At 39.1% G+C, this 22,132-nt stretch overlaps 1 protein-coding gene across 6 annotated transcripts in view; it reads right to left on the reverse strand.

Annotated features, from left to right (window-relative positions):
* Positions 1-17,876, reverse strand: part of IL15 (interleukin 15) — a 45,196-nt gene extending 27,320 nt beyond the window's left edge. The window contains exons 1-2 of one of the 6 annotated variants that reach the window (XR_010998375.1): positions 16,014-16,259; positions 5,350-5,470 (exon numbers count right to left, since the gene is read on the reverse strand). Coding sequence is in view for 4 of the 6 variants with exons in the window: in XM_068188042.1 (XP_068044143.1) it covers positions 5,350-5,403 (54 nt within the window). In the remaining 2 variants the exon portion in view is untranslated. Of the gene's footprint in view, positions 1-5,349; positions 5,477-16,013; positions 16,663-17,733 lie in introns of those variants that run through there. The other 5 variants (XM_068188042.1, XM_068188040.1, XM_068188041.1 and 2 more) reach the window with 5 other exon arrangements.
* Between the last annotated feature and the right edge of the window lie 4,256 nt (positions 17,877-22,132).

Consider the following 22,132-nt stretch of genomic DNA (forward strand, 5'->3'; position numbering starts at 1 on the left):
TGGAACTTGAAATATTCATGTTTCATTTAAATTATGCAAAATAATCTACAGCAACCATAAAATCTTATGAATCTGTGAGATATTTTCAGTTACATGAGGGCAGGAGATAAGTGGGGATTTTGTACAAAAAAAAAAAAGAAAAGAAAAGAAGAAGGAAAAGACAGGAAAAGCAGGAATTGCTTCAAAAGTAGAACATGAGAAAAGTTGAATGTAAATGCTATAAAGCAAAGCTACACTTCGTGTGATCAGCTAGAAACAATGCCAATGGTACCAGCAGGTACCTACAGCAAAGTTGTTTAGTGTGGGTTTATGCTCACACTCTTGAATGCCAATGTAGATTTTCAGGTAAACAACCATCCTGCTCCAAAGAAGTTACATTAGTTTCTCATCTGTGCTTGCACAGTGGAACTGTTCTTGAGAGATTGGCTACTAAATCAAGTACTTTACATGTAGAACCTCAGTGCTACCTACATAATGCTTCTAAAGAAGATTCTTCAACGTTCTGGATGGGCTATTTGTCTAATAACACATTTGCAATTGCATAGCACAGCTTAGTCTTTTGTACTAACAACATTTGGACTCTTCTCAAAATGGAAAAGGATACAGAAAAGAAGAGGAATACCTTCCAGGACATCTAAATATTGCCTTTTGCTATCATAATTATAAGAGCTTCTCAAGGGGGAGGTGCTGGGCAGAATGGGTAAATAAATGATGCCACTGAATTTGGATTATGCCTGACCTTGGTTGAATCAGTTGTTTTCTGCTGACTAAACGAAAATTTAGTCTTGGTTTATTTGGCACTTTGAGATTTTTTTTTTCTTAAAGCCTGGTAGCAAGAATGGTCAATCTTAGGATAAAATATCCTCACATATCAGCATAACCTTTACTTAGCAACCACTAAAACCTGAGAGTTTTTAACATTATTCTCATCTCAGTTTCGAAACACAGCATTGTAGCAGGTACCTGGAAGAAAATTAACTCTATCCCAGTCACAAGGGCATGAAGACAGAAACTTAAGTCTAAAATGCCACAGCATACCTCTCAAGCTAAATGGCCAATTTTACCTGCAAATCAGCAGCAGACAGAATGAGAAATCTTGTAGCTGATTCATATGATTCCAGACCTTAATGTTGATATATTATTTTATCATCTCCCCATTGCATTAGTATCATGATGCAAAATGAAATTCACATCATTTACTACAAAATCTTTTATATCAGGCCTCTTCAGTAGCCCAGAGAGTTGTATCTTTGAAGGACTGAATCCACCAAAATATGCTTGAAAAGTCTAAGATAATGCAAATTATGGCACAACCTTTCATTCTGAATAGAAGCAAGGGGACAGGAAAATGGGGTTAGTCTCCAACTGTGTGGAACAAGATAATGAGGTGAAAAACATCTCTTTTGTATGAAACAAAATGAGCATAACTGCAGGCAAAAAGCTTTAGTCCATTGAATAATACTGTGTTTGTCTGGAATTGTAATAAAACAAAATAAAAAGGAAAAGCATGTAGTTATTTGGTTTGTTTCTGTGGGAAATGGGAAGTCACAGGAGCAGTCTCTCTACTTTCATGCAGCTACAGATTTCTGGGTAACACAAACAACTGGTTAAATGAGAAAAATTGCAGAGCAATTAAGGACAGAGTAGAGAAGACCACAAATCATGCAAATCAAGGCTCTCCGCTGAAAAGTGTGCTTGAATGTGAGACAAGGAGATGTGAAGAAAAACATACTTAGGATTCAAGAGAGAGGGAAAATACCCACACAAGAATTCAGCCAAGACATAAAGGTTAACAACTCTACTTTGCAAAGAGAATTGTGAGACATAAATAATCTGGTGTGTTGTGTCATGTTGCAGGAGAAACAGCTACATTTATAGCAGCCTTTTCTTCAGAAGTTTAATTGGAAACTCTCTGAGAGCATAGAAAAGATAATTCCATGACAAATATATATTTTAATATAAAATCTACTTTTTTATAACTAACAGAATTCATCAAAGTGACTGTTATTTCTGTACCTATTTTCCTTAAATCAGTACATACAAATGCCACTGTGAGGTCTTTTCCTCCCTCAACTGCTGATCCCCAGGATCTCTGTTAGAAACTACTGGGGGATTGTGATTGTAGTCAGTCGAACAAAATCCCACATTCCCTATGAAATGACTTAATTAATCACCTGTCTTGAGATGAAGTGCAACATCTAGATTGTATTTAGAGGGGGAGGTTTTCTTAATTAAAAAAAAATGTGCTAGTACACTGCCACTTGAAGATGCTTTCATTGAAAGTAAGTTGCCATGGTGACATTTTTCTCTCTTTCCTTCAGGAAAAAAAAAAAAAGAGACAAGAAAAACAAAAAAGAAAAAAAAAAAAAAAGCTTTGAATAAAATTTCCCCAGAATAACTTCATTCAGGAAAGTATTATTTCTTGGCTTAGGTAACTACCATTGAATGCTGTGAAAGAACAGTGATTCACAAATCTATGCTGGACACTGATATGGTATCACTCCACTACTGTGCCTGTGATTCGGTCACCAGACAAAATATGTAGGCAGGAGGATCTCAAGAGACTGTAGAATGACCCATGGAAGAGACTTTCTTTGTTTTCCTCACTTGGGAGCTAGGGAACAAAAAATATTACATCCATTTCTCATTGGCAACAATCATGAAAATTGTGTTTTTCATAAGTTATGGAATGGTTGTTTCATGGTTTTCCCCTTGTTCCCACTGCCATCTGGAAAACTTGGAGACAGAACACATCTTCATTCAGCTTTGCAAAAAATGTCTGATTCCAGCTTTGGCCAGAGATGTCAGAGGACTGAAGTCAATGGAACACAGACAGGAGAAAAATCCTGCTTGCACTAGTGGCCCTTAGAATCAGTGAAGAAAGACACCAGATGAAACATACATCTCCTCACTCTTTTTTCATTTTGTTCTCATTTTTATGTTAGTTTAGTAATTTATACTAAAGAAACATGTCAGTGGAAACTTTAATTCAGCAGTCTCCTTAACAATGACCTTCTAGAACCACTGAAGAGCATCACAGCTCACAGACTTGCACTGAACAGGAGCTTCTTCAGTGCCTTGGGTAAGGGGTTATTTGTGAGCCTATGGATCAACATCTCCTTTGCTTCCCTGTCAAGTTCCCAAGGACCAGCTACTTTCTAACTTTTTCTTTATGGTGTCTTTTCTTCAGGTGTATGAAGACAACTCATAACAAAGTGGCCAACAGACAGATCCTGTTACTCAGCCATTTTGGTAATGGAAGGCTGATCTGATTTTTGGGAAACTGACTGTGAACCTTGGTTTCTAAATTTCTGCTAATGTTGTAACTACCTGTCTGTTCTGCAGAGAGTGATACCTCTTTGAGCTGATCTCTGGAAACTGTTCTGAAACTTTTGATATTATCAGAATGTACTTAAGTTAGCTTTTGTGCAGTAGATTTAAGACTACTTTATATAAATAATCTCCACTGAAAAAAAGTGAAAAGATAGCTCATCTGGAAAAGCATCATATAGTTCAAGTCCTTAATGATTATTAAAGATTTAAAGGAAAAAAATCTGTACAAAACAATCACAGAGTGCACAACAATATATTTATTCTTAGTGGTTGGAATCCCTCAGCTTTTTTCCTTGCAGTAGTTTCTTCAACTGTGATTTATATTTTCAACTTATCTGCACTTTTAATTCTTTTAAGGGGCACAACATACATGTTACATCTATATGTTACATCTGTCTGTGTGTTAACACCTGTTTTTAGAAACTAAGCCTTGTTGAGAAGGATGTTGTCTTTTTGTTTGTACCTTCATCACTCACTGTGTATAAATATAAGAAAGAACATAAAATTTTTAATTTAAGAGATGATAAATTAATAGCAAAAATACCAAACTTACATATACCTTTAAAAGAGATAGTGGTACAGTTGTATTTTAAAATGTTCACTGGCTTTGGAAGCAAACAGAATTGCTTCCAGGACAGGAGACTTGTTTTTATTTATCATGAAGGATGAAGGCATTTAAATAGGTGAGTCATAACAGAGGCAACATTAGTATGACCAGAGGGCAAAACAAACTTTCTTTCTGATAGTCACACAATCCTGTGTCTGCATCTTGCTACAAGAGTAATGGCTTTTTATATTCTTTTAAGAACTGTTGAGGAAATCCTGTAGTCAAAACAACACTGGCTGAATGTGTATTTGAAATGCTCAGTGTAAATAAAGACTTATTTTCTTGTCATACATTTGATTTTTTCACAGCCTTAGAAGAGTAAACAACCTTAGGTTATTTACATATACTACTAGTAATCATTGTGGAAGAACTGCATGCTCAAGACAGTGAATCGTGACCTGCTTCTAACTTTTCATAGCTTTCATTGGTGGCACTTGAGTTCCAAATGTTTCTCTAAAATCAGGAGGTCTAGATTTTCTTGCTTTTAATAAAAGCATAGACTGATGCAATCACTCTGGCACTTTGCATGAAATCATACCAAGCTATTGGATAATCAATAATTAACTCAAATTTGAGATGATTAATTGGTTCTGTGACTTCTGTAGAAAAACAACTGGAAAGCCAGCAGAAAAGATGAGAAAGACTGAGCATAGGACTAATTAACATAAGAATCATCAACCAAGAGAAGAATTAATGTGAATAAGATAACTATATTACTTGTAGCCAATGCCTTGGTTTGCTAAAATTTTATAAATAGTGAGGAGTTTCAATAATTATTGTGCTGGCTTTGTGGAGGTGCCATCCAGCCTCCATTTCTAGACAGAACTGTAAATATGTCTAATACTTCAGCTCTGTGTGCGGATCTGCCTCTTGTACAGCCTGTTTTAGGAAAACACCAATTGCTAGTGATTTTGGGGTTAAAAAAAAAAGTCACCTGGCCACACCGCCTACTGGAAATGCAACTGCTACTGAATCATCTAGGAGATGTGTGGGGTGCTCTGAAGAGTGCTACAGAGGCTGGACACTTTAAAGGATTTCTCCCCACAGTAAAGAGTGTAGTAAATACTCTCAAGGATCAGGGATTTTGGCCTCACATGTATCAGCTGGATTAGGACCAAGCAGAAAAGTTGGCTAGAACTTGCTGTGCCACAAATCAACTGAAAAATATGAATGTGAAAAAAACCCAGACCTATTTATGGTGTAATAGGTAATTCCGGTACAACTGAACAACAAGGAGTAGAAAAACCAATGCAAAAATTATAGAGCATAAGCATTTAATCTAAAATACTGGAGATGTTTCCAAGCCTTAAATTTGCTTTATTACCTACTTCTCATGTTGGGTTGTAAAATAACATTAAAAGCTTTGCTGAAATTTTAAAAAAATGTCATGTTGTTTAAGAGATCCTTACCTGAGTCTGCAGCCTGCTCAGTGCTCCAGCAGAGTTTTGTGTGGGCCCCAGCATCCTGCCTGCTGGACCAGTACTCAGAAGAGAAGCACAGCATCTGGATCAGGAAACTACATTTTGGGGCCTACGTGTGGGGGAAAAATATAAATATAAAGCCACAATAGATTTCTGAGTGGATTTCAGCCTATCCATTAAGATCATTCAAAGCAGGAAGCCTCTGAAATTTTGTGAGTAACTTCTACAAGTTCCCTGTATGTATTCTAAATTAATGGGAAACACAAGACAGACTTTTTGAAAATGTTATTTTTATTTAGATAGTAGAATCCTGTCTTTGAATTCTGTAGGATAAAGGGGGTTCCCCTGGAAAATGTGTATTGTCAGCAACAGATAATTTTTGTGATTTCTCATGACAATCACGGTGACTGTCTAACAAGCTAATTGCCCTTGTTCTTACCTTTCTACAGATGACACAATAAAATACAATTGGAAGGTTTCACTTTTCTTTTATAAAATTTTTCCCTAGATTGGTGTCCAGATCTTGCAAGTTTTGTGGTTGGAGAAACAAGCTAATTTTTGTTCAAGCAATAGATTTTGTACTCATAGCAAGACTTCAAAGAGATACAGCAGAAGTGAAAGCATGTTAACAGAACAGCTTATTTGGACATTAATATTTGTACTTTTATAAAAGTAGTCCTAACATAATCTGCAAGAAAATAAATGTGTGAAAGAGGCTCCCTACAGAAGCTGAAGAAGCTCCATGCTCAGAGGTACTGAAAAATCAACCAAAGCTGGAGCAACCTGCTGTGATGTCAAAGTTAGCCCAGCTTTAGGTGGAAGGCTTGAAGAAGGGTCCTGTATGTACCTCCTCCAAATATGAACTAGACAATGAAATTAGGCCTTGAATTAAAAGAAATGTGGTGGAGGATGGAAAACACACACAGATGTGTGGCTGCATAAGCATTGTCTTCTCAGAAAATCAAGCACAGAGCATTTCAGAGATATGAGCTGAGAACACAGTCTTGCTTCTGCAATGTGTGAAGGCACTACAGCCAGTTTTGTAGCACTTCAGCAGCTGGGTCTCAAACAATAAGACTCAGTTTCTGTTCCCTGTATTTTGATCAAAATGAACCTACTGGAGCTGGAATTTTCTACAATGTATTATTTACTCAGGCTAGTGACTTTCTTTTAAGTCCCTTTAAAAGTAATTCAATCATTTCCAAAAACAAATGAGCAGAAAATATGCATTTCTTTAGTATAAATAAAATGTCTACAAGTATTTAATAAAAGGTGTGCTTTGTGGTAGTGTTTTCAAGTTTGGCAGCCTAATAAAACTGGCATAAACTTGACCAGATCCTGAGTGGCTTATTTTATTTACATAATTGCAGAAGAGATTTTGTGGCATTGTGTAGGTGGTCTCCAGCAGTCTCTTCACTGACATATTCCATCTCAGAGCTTCCAAGGAAAGCAGAACTTTTTTTGTGTGTGTACATAGGCTTTCTACAGGAACAACACTGTGAAGGCTTAGGAGCAAATCAGTGATGCTGCTGGTACATAGGAGTGGAATTTGAGTTGTATGACTGGATGGAGAATACAGTAAAGAATTAAGACATGGTGGAAGTGAAAGTAAGGAGAAAGTTTGAGGGTAGCAGAAGTAGAAGGATTTATGATCCTAAAGCATATTCTACTCAACTTCAAACTCAGTTCCATGCTGTCTTCTCATGAATTCATAATTATAAAAAGGTATTAAATCTTTAATCACAGTATGATGTAATAATTTCCTTTTTCTCATACAGCATTTGTGAACCAAATTGATTGTTTTCACTGAGTGGACCAAGCTCCTGGAAAAAAAACAAACCAATCCCCTGTACAAATGGCTTTCTTTGACAAAAAAGATGTGTAGAAAAGGAGACACAAGATCACAGAAAGAAAACTTGGGTTCAATGACAAAGGCAGCTGGATGCAGCCCTGAGTCCTTGCCCTTGCCTTCATCTCACCATCTTTCTGTAATGTGGGCAAACTCCTTAACTCAGATTTTTCACAAGCAGCAATAATCTTGAGTTCTGTCTCACAAGAAATCCTCCCTATTATTTGCTTTGCATATCTGCCCCTAGGATGGGATGCTTCATGCTCCCCAAGCAAATATTTCTGGTTGCAATAGTCAGCTAGCTCAGATGCTAGCTCAGGTTTCTCCACGGAAGATGTTACAGCTTGAAGAAAAAAGTGTCTTTTCAGAGCTTAGTTCAAAATGGCAGCAATTCCTCACAGCTGCACTGGAACACACTAGGGGCTAAAGTGAACACAGACAATCCTAGAGAATACTAAAGAATCACTTTAAAATAAAAATGTATCCCCAGGTATCACATACTGGGCCCAAAATATTTAGGTTCTTCCAATATTTTTTGCATTTGTAGAGTGAAATTCCTCTTCTCTTATCCTTTCCCATTCTTTTGAGAAAAATTAATTAATCCATGATCAAGAAGAAAATGGGTAATATACAGGTAAGTGGTGTATATATAGATATATTCTAGCTAGTATAAAATCACATTTCTTGTGCCCATGTAAGTAATTACTATAAGATAGTGTAACTAAGGCTGTAGGCCTTTTTTTAGTCAATACAAATTATTACTAATTATAACTAAATAAAATGAGTGAAAGAAAGCTGTAAGCAGTGAGGCAGCATATGTGAACCCCAGTCTGATGGCTTTGGCCATCGCCAGCATCCAGTGCTGGTCTCTGCAGGACAGGTTTACCCTTGGAATCCCCAGGCTGGGAACAGGCACCAGTGCAGTCCCAGGTGAGCTCCCAGTGCCACCCTCCTCTCACCCCCTCTGCTGCCCAGCCTCTCCACTGCATGCGACAGCCCTGGGTGCAACTAATCGTAGTATCAGCATTAATCAGGAATGTGAAGCAACAATTGACCTATTAACCTTTCCAAGAAGCAGCATAAATAAAATCTCTAGGGGCTACACCTTTGCCAAAGTACACTCTCAGGGAAACAAAAGTGTACTGGCTGTTCTTCTGACAAAGGTTACAGTAGTTGAGCCTTTGAGACCCACTGTGACTCGCATTCCTGTGTTCTTATGAGCACACTACACACCACTGGTTCTAACAAGTATGCCTCTTCTGTCTTTATTATTTTCATAGCATTCAGCCTGGGGTTAATTTGACATTCAGCCTGAGGCAACTTGACTGTATGGCTTATACTAACAGATATCATTCATTATTTTTGAGCAAGTGTGCTCATGTTGATAGCTTTTCCTCTTACAAGTAGGTGGGTGGCAGTAACCAGCTGTGCAGCTTTCAGAAGTCAGGCACATAGATTCCGATAGAGAATTCCTTAGTTCTGGAAGGACAGGTAAGGGCTTCTTCCCTTACAAGAAAACAGACAGCAGCTTTGCCACTTGCCAGAATATATGCAGGACCCACTGGTAGAAGTGCCATAATTCTTAAATAGCCAATGCAGCATCAAAAGAGGCTGCAGAGTTCATGCCCAACTTTCTATCATATTGCTTATCAACTAAAAAGAACCAATGTTAGTAGTATGTTAACAACATATTAACAGTTAAAATTAGTTTTAAGATATGTGAAGTAAACCTTGTCACTGTTGTTATTCTTTTACCAAAAACGGGTCTTCTGCTATATATGTTTTTCACAAGATTTTTAGGTCAACGACTGCATTGTCCAATTTGTATCTTCACAAACACAGTCCATGGCAGACGGTGACACAACATAGTCAATGACATCAACTTCCTTTTCCAGCAGAGACAATAAACTTTTCTGCACTGTCCTTAAACTCTATGGAAGAAAATTACCAACACTTGACATTCACAGCCTTCTGGAAGACACTACAGCCAGGGAAAGGTGCAGTGGGAATAATTTCTGACTAGCAGTTTAGAATATGATGGTCCATCTACTCAAAAATAAATTACAGCCAGTAAATTTTCTTCTCTTTTATTTTTACTTACAAAATGACACCCTAATATATTTGATAAATTTCAGTCATGAGTGGGCTGGATTAACAACTTTGATATAAGACTTTTTCAAGTACCACAGAGTGGAACCCTCTTAGTCTACATATATTTTTATAAAACAGTCTTTTAAAAGCAGTGGGCAAAAAAACTCCATCCACCATTTTTTGGTGAAGAATATTTAAGCATTGTCATTAGAGTTAATTGGTAAACTATTAAATTGTTCAGTGGTAATGTATAGCAGCTGTATCAACAATGTCTGAATTATCACCCTGTGCTGCCACTAACGACCTACCTCATCTGTTATAGCACGAAATACTGTATGAGAATTTGTAATGATGCAAGTATCTGGTAACCTGCTTACAATAACTTATTAGCATGGACAACAGCTTAATTATATAGTACATCTCCTGATGGCTTCCAAATATTTCTGCTATTCCTCACTAATTTCTAAGGGAAATAATAAGTAAATAATCAGGAATCAATTTTCTTCTTTTACAGTAGTACATTGATTTATGAATGGAAGACAGAAAGCTTTTATTAGCTGCCAAGGTGCCTGAATTCTTTGTGCTCTCATCATGATATATATATTTATCCCTAGCCACCCATAAATCCTGATGGATGATGGAGAACAGGCCCCAGGTCAGTTAAAGGATGTGGAGGAAATCCTAGACCAGACTTCTCAGAGAGAAGAATATTATCTCAAAGGTGACACTCAGCCCTGGCCAAGTGGGATCTCTGTTTACACTGATAAAATACAGGCAGCTTGGATGAAATGCCTTTCTCTTCTGGTCTAACCTTCAGGAATCAGGAATGGTGTGACCAGCAGGAGCAGGGAGGTCATTCTCCCCCTGTACTCAGCACTGGTGAGGGCACACCTTGAGTGCTGTGTCCAGTTCTGGCCCCTCAGTTTTGGAAGGGCATTGAGACGCTTGAGCGTGTCTAGAGAAGAGAGACAAGGCTGGTGAGGGGCTTGGAACACAAGTCCTGTGAGGAACAACTGAGGGAGCTGGGGTTGTTTAGCCTGGAGAAAAGGAGAATCAGAGGTGACCTTGTCACTCTCTACAACTTCCTGAAAGGTGGTTGTGGTCAGGTGGGGATTGGTCTCTTTCTCCAGGCAACAAATGTCAGAACGTGAGGACACAGTCTCAAGCTACGTCATGGGAAATATAGGTTGGATATTAGGAAGAAGTGTTTCACAGAAAGAGTGATAAAATATTGGAATGGACTGCCTGGCAAGGTGGTGGAGTCACCATCCCTGGGTGTGTTCAAAAAAATACTGGATATGGTACTCAGTGCCATGGTTTAGTTGAGGTGTTTAGGGCATGGGATGGACTTGATGATCTTGAAGGTCTCTCCCAACCTAGTCATTCTGTGTGATTCTGTGATTCTGAGCACAGGATCACAAGACCCATCTTGGGAACAGCACTGGACCAGCAAGAGCAGAGGAACCTCCAGTATGCAGGAACCTTCTCTGTTTGGCACAGAGGCAGTGAGAAGGTAAACTGGTATGGGATCAATGATATGAAACCAGAAGTCCTTTCCTCTGTGAATGAGTAATCTGTCTGTGTAGGTATCAGGGGCCTTCAACATGGTTCTGTCCCATTAAACATTAGCTCAAAAAGGAGTTCTGAGCATACATTCCCATAAGGAACTACTAATAGTGCTTTCCACTAGAGTTTGCTCTTTGCAGAGACAAACTCTATCACCTTGTTTGTTAATATGGCAGCATTCATTCTTGGAATGAATTTCTGTCCTATCAAAACCTGTAAAATGGGAATCAGACACCTCAGCTGAGTGAGAAAATGTCTTTAAATTTGGGAGCTTCTAAAGAAAATGAGATTTTGCTTCATAAATGTTTCTCTGATAAATCAGTAGCTGATAATAAGTAACTGAGAGTAGGGATTTCCTCTCTCCATTTCTAAGCAGTTATTTTAAAAATACTTTTGAAAATTAGAAAAATTTTAGCATGCATGGAAAGCAAATAGACATGTTTGGGATGTTCTTGTTTTGCCTAGCACTTGGTACCAAATTGTCTAGCAATTTGGTGTAGAGAATTGGGAATGTATTATAATAATGAGAATTGGCAGCGAATTACAGTCCTGTAGTTAAAATAACCTTTAAAGTCACTATCTTTCATTATGACTGTTTAAGTGTGCAGAAAAGCCTCAAAAAAACCCCAAAAATCAGGAATGCATGAGTATTCACTCTTCTGAGTTTTAGCTCCTAGTAATGGTGCAGTGTTAAAATAGAGAGTATAGCAACACGACTGAGTCATGTAAAAAAGCAGGAGGAATAAAATCTGTACTTTTGTGCAGACTAACAAGTTTGTTCCAAAAACTGGGTATGGGCTGCTGTGCTTCCCTGATCCCTGCAAGCAGCAGCACTGTGCTGGCCTGCAAAGCAGTGACCCACCCTGAGTCACAAACCACAGTTTGGATAGAACGGAATGTCTCATAGCGAGCTGTTCCAGACTGCCTTTCTCCCTGCTGTGCTGGCTGCACAAGCTGAACTCTGAGCACAGAAAAGGGAACTGTTGTTCTGGCAGAACCCTGAACCTGACACTGGGAGGTTTGTGTCAAATGTATCACTGTCCATGGCATGAAAGATACTGCAAACTGAGGATGAACTTTTCACTCATAAGAAAAAATCTAGCATTATATTATCCATACTTCCCAACTACTCCATATCAGCCTGTACCTCTGCCCCCTGTGACCCTTCTCTATTTTCAGTGAACTCTTAGGCAGGCTTAGAATGGATCTTGTAGGATCATATATTTACAGGAAAATGGACATGTACTAAATGAACCAGCCTAACCTTCTGGAACTAAAGAACAAGGTCATCTTTGTGGATAAAAAAGCTGATGTTGCAAGAAGAAAGAAGAAGCGGAAAAGTTGCTGACAGACAAAGGGGTGTCAAGCCGAGTAAGATGACGCTTACAGCATCTACCAATTAGATTAAGAAAGAGATGCGTGCTTGCCTCGTGGACAAAGCAGAGCTACCAATCAAACAATGCATGACTGTGTAGACCAAGATAAGAAGTAAATATAAACAATGTTTAGAAGCACAATAAACGGCTTTTGCTTGATTCACATTGAATCATGCAGAGTCCTTTGTCTTCTCTCCTCAGGATCTGACCATAATCTTATTTTTCCCAGTGAATTCAAACATTCATAATGACAGCAAGACATAATGCATTCATAGTGGCATCATAGAATTGTTTAGGTTGGAAAAGACCTTTAAGATCATTGAGTCCAGACATTAACCCGAGCACCACACCTTTGTGTCCTTTAAAGATCTTCAGTGTTGGTAACTCTACCACTTCCCTGAACAGCCTGTTCCAATGCTTGAGCACTCTTTAGGTGAAGAAACCTTTTGTATTACGCAGTCTGAACCTTCCCTGGTACAACTTGTGGCTATTTCATCTTGTCTTATCACTTGTTACTTGGGGAAAAAAGATCAATCTCCACCTGTCTCCAAGCTCATTTCAGGGGCTTGTAGAGAGCGATATGGTCACGCCCAAGCCTCCATTTCTCTAGACTAAATACCCCCAGCTCCCTCAGCTGCTCCAGGACTTGTGCTCCAGACTCTTCCCAGCTCCATTGCCCTTCTCTAGACACACTCCAGCACCTCAGTGTCTTTTTTGCAGTGAGGAGCCCAGAGCTGGACACAGCACTTGAGGTGTGGCCTCAGCAGTGCTGAACACAGGGGGACAATCACTGCCCTGGTCCTGCTGGCCACACTACTGCTGATCCAGGCCAGGATGCCACTGGCCTTCTAGGCCACCTGGGCACAGCTGGGATCATGTTCAGCTGCTGTTGGCCAGCACTCCCAGGTCCTTTTCCGCTGGGTAGTTTTCCAGCCACTCTGCCCCAAGTCTGTAGCATTGCGTGAGGTTGAACTTTTGCACTTGGCCTTGCTGAAACCCAAACAGTTTTCCTTGGTCCCTCGATCCAGCCTGTCCAGATCTCTGCAGAGCCTTCCTACCCTCCTGGAGGTCAGCACTTCCACCCAACTTGTCATCTGCAAACTGACTGAAGGTGTACTTGACACCTTTATCCAGATCATTGATAAAGATACTCATCAGGGCTGGCCCCAGCACTGAGCCCTGGAGAACACCACTGGTGACTGGCTGCCAGCTGTACTTAATTCCATTCACCATCATTCTGGGCTTGGGTAACCAGCCAGTTTTTCACCCAGCAAAGAGTACACCAGTTCAACCCACGACTATCCAGTTTCTTCAGAAGAATGTTGTGGAGAGGAATCAGATAAGACAAGCAGGACTTGCCTTATGCCCTTGCTGACTGGGCCTGATTGTCTGGTTGTTCTGTGCTTGCTACAGGATAGCACTCAAGATGAGCTGCTCCATGACCTTCCCTAGCAGCATAGTCAGGCTGACAGGCCTGGTCCCGTTGCTGAAATTTTTTTGTGTGTCTTTAAGGGCAGTAGCCAGATTAAGCTGCAATTGGGCTTTGGCCCTCCTAATTTTCTTTCTGCTTAACCTCCTGTTTGCTCATGTTTGTTCAGTTGAGCTGCTCATTCCACCACCTCCTTGGGGAGAGAAACTCTAATTCCCACACGACCATTCTCAGGTGCTTCCACGGTTTCTAAAACATCACTGACCTTTGCGTCTTTTTTGCCATATGCATCTCCATCCCCTGCCTTCAGTGGCGGATAGAGGGAACTCACTAGAACATAGTCATTCAAAAACTGGTGGGCTTCCTTCAAGTTTGCCTCTAGTGAGCCTGGTTTTAACATTTCCCCTATTTTATTTGAAAGTTGTTTTGATAAGCCCTGCCAATTTCTGTGCAAAGACCCTTTTCCTCCTTTTGGACAGGTGTACCCCATCCATTGCCAGAAGGTCTGGTCTTAAGTAGAAAAAATAATGATCAAAATCCCTAAATTCTGCAGGTGACACCAGGCTTGGAGCCAGGTATTGGTCTGCTGGATTGTACCATTCCTTCCCTGCAACAGGATGAATAGAGGAGAGCGACAATTGTGCTCCTGATCCCTTAAAAGTCATCCCAAGACCCTGAAGTCTCTTAATTGCCCTTGAACTTCTTGTTGCAACTTCATCACTGCCTACCAGAAAAAACAGAAAATGGATAATAACCAGAGGGTTGTGCCACAGGACGACACTTTCACTTCACATCTTTAACTCAGGCCCCAGGAAGGATGCAGACTTCCTGAAGAAGCCTGCTTGGTCTATATATGGTCTGCTCCCTTCAGAAAGGATCTTCTATGACATCAATCTGTCTTTTTTTCTCTTTATGGAAGTAATTTTGACACAAGGCTGAATTAACTTTAGGGACACCTCCAAGTCAGATGGACCATCCTCCTCATTATTGTTCCATTACAGTTGCAGAGCCTCCCCCCTCATGTGCCAGGTCACCTGGGGTGCTGGGGCAGTCACAGATGAGATGTGCAGAAGCCTATCAACATTCCTCCATCCCTTAAGTCAGTGTGCTCTGCCAGGCAGAGAGAGAACCAGAAATCCCCTGTGTCATGCAGGGCCTGTTTTGAGATGCAGTTCCAGCAGTTTGTCTCTCTCACACCCCTGGATAACCCCATTCCCAGAGAGCTCATCCCTGGACCAGGGGTTGCCCACTGCTGCCCTCTGGTGCAGGGCACCCCTATAAAGTCAGCCTAAGCTTCAAACAGCCCAGTAGACTCCCAAATTTAACACCTCTATTGAGCTATAAATGGTGTTTGTTTAGACTATGTTAATCTGTAATTATCTTCTTCCAAGACAAAATAACCACGCGGTTTGGTTTAACAAATGTTTGGTTGAACATTTCCTTTTAAGTGATACATGCCAAATTAATTTCCAACTGTAAATAGAAAGAAACATCCCTAGAGACAAAGGAAGCACTTCACTATGTACTACAGGGAAAGTATAGCCAAACATGCTGTGATAATTGTCATCAGGAGTTTTTTCCACAGTATAAGACTCTCTTAAAAGTAAGTTGCCTAAAAATATCTTTACACAGAAGGAATCGCAAGACAGTGGTTGTGCACAGGAAGGAGAATTTCCTATTAGACTTAAACAGACATAATTTTGCAGGCTGTGACAATACAATCTGTGAAAAATTTCTGTTCTCCACATCTTTCCCTCTTTTCCAACCTATATGAATCTATGATTCTATGACTAGGTAGAAAGTGTTATTTTTAACAAGACTCACCAGTGAATATATTTACTTTTGTTTACTACTGACTAAAATCTCTCTATTACACTGCTATCATCTACAGAAACTCTGTCACTGTTTTAAGTAAGATTCCACTGACTGCAGATTTTCTGTTCTCTGCCTGCATTTAATGCTCTTTCAACTGTATACACTAAGAAGTAAATAACTTTTCTCCCACATTTTTGCCTCTGTCCTTGCTATATTAACCAGGCTCAGAGCACTAGCTTTGTTTTCTCTTAATTTTTGCTGAGTGAATTTGTTAGCAAACAATGACAAATTTTCACGGGCTAGCACCAGTTTTCTCTGTTTGCTGTTTCTCTAACACAGCAGAAACAGAGAAACAGGTGCCAAGTGCGAGGTTAAATACAATACTTAAACTATGTCTTTCATAAGAAATCTTATTAGACAGTTTTTAAAAGCATTTAATAATTTGAAGCTAAGCTCCAAGAGCTAAGCTCTTTATAAAGAAGAAAAAAAGAAAACAAGAGGATGCCAGAAGTTGTGAAATACTCACAAGTCTCGGAGTGTTGAGCAGCAAGTCGACAGAACACACAAGTTAGGATAAGGTTTGCATAAGTGACAGCAGCGAATGCTCCACCCCCTCCTCCATTCTGTTTTACTTTCAGTTGTTATATAAACAAATTTGTACCTAATAAGGTGGAAATTATTCTCATGACAAAGAGCAGACAGCAGAGATTTCCTGCTGCCATTTCCAAGCAACTTTCAAATGTGGGGGAAAAAAACCTAAACAAAATAAAACAAAACAAAAAGTCTGCGGGAATACATACGCTTACAATTTAGAAGGCAGGCAAGTGAGTGCCAAACATGAAAGGCAGCTGACTGATTGCTCTCTGAAGCATGGACCTTACTGGACATTCCAGTTTAGCCTTCCCTAAAGGGAAGAAGGGTCATGGTTTGTGGCCTTGTTGGTGGACCTTGTAGCTTAAGAGTAAACTCCTGAACAGGGCTCAGCAGAGTTGCCTACCTTGGAAGCAGACACTGCAGCTTTGTGCTGTGACTCCTCCTCTTTCCAACCAGAACAGTGTTTTTTTACTGGCGCAGCTGCCTTAGGGGGGAAAATGCAGCAGCCTTTCAGGACAACACCAAGAAGCCATGGAAGAAGGTTATGAGGACAGAGAAGAGCTTCTCCAAAAGGCTTCTCCATCTGGTGTGCTGTGGAACAATAGGCCAGCAGAAAAGTATTCTTATAATGGAGCTGAAAAGAATAATCTGCAAATTGCATTGAAATACAAAGTTGTAGATTTTTAGCTGAATAATCTGCAAATTGCATTGAAATACAAAGTTGTAGATTTTTAGCTGTAAAGAAAAGTGGAGGTTTAGTGTCTGTAATAATCACCAGGAATGGCAGCTGTACGCCTAAAGTCCTGCCTAGACACCTCATCATAAAAATACTTTTGTTCCTTGAGACAAACTTGAATGTCTGGAAGATGAGGCTTAGCAGCTCCCCAGGAGTACTGTCAGGTTTCCAGGAACCATCACTTACCTATGTAAGGTTCATGCATTCGAGAGGCAGCAGTGAAAACAGTTCTTGAACTCTGTGCAACCTTTTTTATATCCTCAGCTATGCTGTTCTGGATGCTGGTTGATATTCTGTGCATGTCACACTAAGAGGTGGTAAAAATATTCTGCAGCTAAAGGACAGGGTTTTAGAAATTACTCTGACTCCTTGCTAAAGAAGAGATGAGTTTTTGGAGCTGGGCATTTCCTTCTTGTTTCTCAGTGAAATAATGTTTTTTTCAGGAACACTACGTATAAGACAATACCAGTTAGTTCACTGTGCTGGCATATTCTATTACAGAAAGATTTTAAAAAATCTATTTATGAACATTAATATGACTTCTGTATCTTAAACAGCTGTTGTACAAGTGAGAGAAACAGGACCTGGGACTGAATGTTTCCAGAGAGTAGTTACAGGTGGCTACATAAAAAATGCATTGTGTGGGACAGCTGGCTGCCATTTCTTAACACCCTGGTGTGCTGTGGTCCAGCATTTGGGTCCAACATCCATTCTGCAGAGAAGGCACTGGAATGAAATGGCATCACATTAATTACCTGCATGGGTAGTTACTTGCCGTAACTGCTACTGCAAAGAACTAAAAAAAAAAAAAAACAAAAAAAAAAAAAAAAAAAAAAAAACCACCTCAAACAAAAAGAAAAAAAACCAAAAAAAACACAAAAACCAAACACAAACAAAAAAAAATTGCAGAACTCACAATTTTGTGCTTGTCAGGGACTCTTGGCTCTCTCACATGATACCTTATCTGTGCCTCCAGAAAAGCAGCAACTTGTGTTCCTGGTACTTTGCCTCAATGCAGGCTGTGAATGTCACTTTTTAAGCAGGTGAACAGACATGAGAGATGAAATCCGCTTCACCTGGCAGCTGTTAGAAACCAGGGCAGGATTTGAAAGTGAAAATAAAAATACAGACTTTCCATGGCTAGTGACAGATTATGAAAAGAAGTACCAGCATTGCAGGAAAAACATCAGCTTGGATAAATATTTAAAGCAAAGAAACATATCCATTTATTAACTGTCTTGTGATAAGAGCACTTATTTTCAGGCAAGAGTGGTCAGAAACACCTGTTTCTTCATCTCACTCCAGTTCAAAGAGTGAGAGTAAATTATATCAAGTGTACATGTGATTACATGTATGTACTTGGACTCCAAGGTATCTCATATTTTCCAGTGTTTAAATCTGAAACAAAATGGAGCGTTTTCCATTTTTTTCTCTTTGATGTGATAATTTTGCTATGCTATGCTAAATTTGACAGAATTTCCTAAACTAGGAGAAATTTATAAGCAAACAGACAAAAACAAGCACCCAAAGACTGAGGTATTAACTAATAATGTGAGAATAGGGAAAGAATAACTTGCTTTCCCAACAATTTCCTTTGAACACAGCAAAATGGAATCATTGCATATAGTGTTTTTTTTTAACTATCTCTCTGGGTTTGTTCTTTCTTTAAGCACTGCGGTTTGCTGGCATTGCTGAAGTTTAGAATATATTTCTAGCTTAATATAAAAAACTATTCCTAAAATTTACATTAGTTTTATATAAAAGTAATGCAAGTGTCAGTATATATTATATTACAGTAGGGTGGCAATACCACCAGCACTCCCTCAAAATTTAACTCTCATTCATTCTCTTAATTACACAAAAATTGTGCTCCTTATTACACAGGAGACATTTTATAAACATCTACTCGCTATACCATTTATAGCAGAAATTATTCTCAGATTATCAAAAGGAAAATGTGTCTTTCTAATTTATGCAAGTTTAATTTTTAGTGGAAACAGGCTGTTTGGCAAGATACTGGCAATTATTCTCACTAAGAAGCAACTAAATTGTAACTTAGTGTTTTAAGTGCAGTGACAAAGAATGTGAATGCAAACAGTAAAGTAAAAACAGATGCATGACTGTCATTTTGGAAATAAAGCAGGAAAACTGAAAACTCACACATGACCATCCTGGTTTGAAGCAACATTACCCAAATGTTTTGTGCAACTGCGTGACTCTCACCAACAAGTTTGTGGTTTCTCTCTTCCTAAAAGTCTGCCTATATTCTCGTGGAATTCCTCTGGAATTGGTGTTAATTCTGTTGCTGAACACCAGGAGAGGAAGTCTTGCAAAAGGAGCAGGAGTGAGGAAATGGGAGGGAAGAAGGCTTTTCCAGATCAGTCTATGTGATCGGATGGGTGTACAAAAACCAGTAGTTCTAGCAAAAAGAGACCCCCTGTAGGATGGCCCCAGCTGACTCAGCCCAAATCCAACTTCCTTGCAAAATTTCTGAATGTTTAAAGAAGGGAATGCACTACACTCTTCTCATCTACTGTCTTAGTATCAGTCATTTTAATAAAAGGTCTTGAAATTAAGACCTTCACTGGTAAGTTATCGGCTCTGATAAGACATAATGCTCTATAATGATTTAATTTTCTTTAAATTAATTCCAAAACTTTTAGCAAACCTGAACCCAAATATACAGGCACATGCAAAAGATAATAATTGCAATTTAAAATGTATCTCTTCCAAAGTACTTTTTTTTGGTTATAATATGCCTGCTGTCTTTGAATTTTTGCTCCAGGGCTGAACTACTACACCATCAATTATCAACCCTATGAATTTCTGCATAGGAAAATGAAGGAACTGTTTTCTTCCTCTAGGTAACAGGGTGGATATAAAGAGCTGATAAGTATGTACAATTTTGACTCCCTCCACCTTTGCCAGTGTGGCAGCCAGAGGAGGTATTTCCAGGGGAAACAGCCTTCTGCCTCTGAAAAGTCACATCCCAGTCATCCCAGCAGCCTTCACCATTACTCCATGGTGGTTTAGCAAAGGTGAGCCTTGATTCTAGTGATAGAGGCCAGGAGCAGAGTGCCTTAATACTGAGAAGGACAGGACAGAGGGGAGCTTGTATAATGAGGGACTCACATCAATCTGTCTTTCAGATAAGGTAGGAAGGTGCATTTCTGGAAATTATCATATTCATACACATAACTGAATTTGGTATCTGTTCTGCACCAGTGCTGTAACCACACATACCAATATTCAGGACTGAAATAGTTTGATGGAGCAGTTACTCCTGTAATAGAACATATAATGCCCTAAACATGTTAATAGGTGGGAATGTTTACCCTCTGAAAATCTAGGCAAATTCTGCCTAATGGCTCCTACAGGGCTATAATCTGTCTCTCTTTTTTTCACACTAAATTGCAATGTTCCCTAAATTATAGACTCTTCAGATTGCTTATTAAAAACAGGCATTGCAAAACTGGTACTTAATTTCTGGGCTCATCTGGAGAGACATTGTTAATACGCCTTTCAGAAGCATGCACAATATTTCTGGCATGTTATAATTTATCAACTATTGCCACTAAGAATGAGCTATTCCTATTTAAAGATACAGTGTTTCGAGGCAAAACCAGATCAGATGCTAAGTCAGCAAAAGCAAAACAAAGGGAAAAGCATTTAATGCATAAAATATGTAGAAATATGTTTCTGAATCTGTAAAAAAGTTAACACAGGGAATTGATCAGCTCTTAGTTGGAGTTGTGTTAGGAGCATATAATCTTAAGTACCAGGTGAGCAAGTACCTAACAGTACTTATATCATAAGTCACATAAAATAAATATAAGTATGTCACATATTTAGACAAAATATTTGCAGTATTCCAGCCTACAATTTTTTCTAAGAAAGTTGCTCTTCAAATTGCATGATAGGAAAATTCTGCATATAAATTAATTATAAAAAAAAAATTATTAAAGTTCACTATAAATAAAAGAAAAGCTGGCTAATATCCCAAAAGTAATCCCTTCACTATAGATGTTCTCTCACATTATACTTGTGTTATCTCTCTCTGTGTTAATCAGACTTGAGTGGAGCAGCCAGACCACAAAGCTCTTGCAGTTCACACTTTCTGATGCAGGGAACTACATGCCAAATCCACAAAACCATTGATGACTCTAATCCTAACATTCCAAGATAGTTCCTACAGGTACAGAACTCAAGTGCTTCTTTGAAATTAGGTGCTGTGCTACTTGACCTCAGATGACTGGACACCTTCTACACTGGCTAGCTGGAGCCCACAGCAGTGCCTTGGGGAAGCAGGCACATTTCCCTGTTAGGTTGCCCATGCTGAACAGAGCAAGGCCTAAATTAGACGAGTAGCAGGGCTGGCAAGAGCCTTTGAGGGTTTAAATGCCCTTGGCTGCACTGGTACTGCCTCCAACCAGGATCTGTAGCTCAAAATCCTCCCCTGAAAGCAGCACCTTTATGCAGCATAAAGCACAACATCCAAAATATGTGTTGGTCAATTTTTTTTTTCTAGACAAGCATTTTCTAAGTGTTTCTCAACTGAAATTCCAGAACAGAAAGCTGAAGGGTCAAAATTTTACATTATAATGATGGAACTGAGTCTCTTGGGAGAGGTGGGGTGGATTCTTTTCCTCTCAGCTAACAATTTGTTAAAACATTTTTCCAAAATCTCACAGTCTCAGTTCATGTAGACACCGTCTCTGAGGTCAGCAGCCTGCTTTCTGGCTCACATGTGCAGTTGAAGCTTTAAGGAACACAGGAAAATTTGATCCTGACTTGTATGAGGATGCAAATATGTCCTACTAGAAAGAATAACATGAGAGAGATTAATAAACTGGAGAGATGAAAGAGGAATGCAACTGAGTAATAATGTGCATTCCATCAAGATAATTTCCCTTTTTGCTTCTTTAATACTGAAGTAAAATAACCGTGACATTTGTATCAAATTTCTTGTCTTATGCTTTATGCTGTAATCAACTGTCTCTTTAATGATCAGAGCTTTTGTGACAGAAGTATAAAACACTTCTTGAAAACCAATTTCTGTATAAACAGAGAAAGCAAGATATTTAGCTACCACATAGACAGAATGTATATTAAACTCTAAAAATTTAAGAGACTGCACAACACAGTGTATTTAGTCAAAAGGGAGGAAATGGATTTCTCCAACTAGTTTAAATTAGGAGTCATTCCAAATTCAAAGTTGTCTTTAGTTTTGCACATTGCTTTCAGACTTCTAGGGTATATTAAGAGAATATTTGACACTCTATTATGACACTTGTGGCATTTTAAACTCCCACTAC

This window comes from Anomalospiza imberbis, chromosome 4, assembly GCF_031753505.1.
Source record: "Anomalospiza imberbis isolate Cuckoo-Finch-1a 21T00152 chromosome 4, ASM3175350v1, whole genome shotgun sequence".
Lineage (NCBI taxonomy): Eukaryota > Metazoa > Chordata > Aves > Passeriformes > Viduidae > Anomalospiza > Anomalospiza imberbis.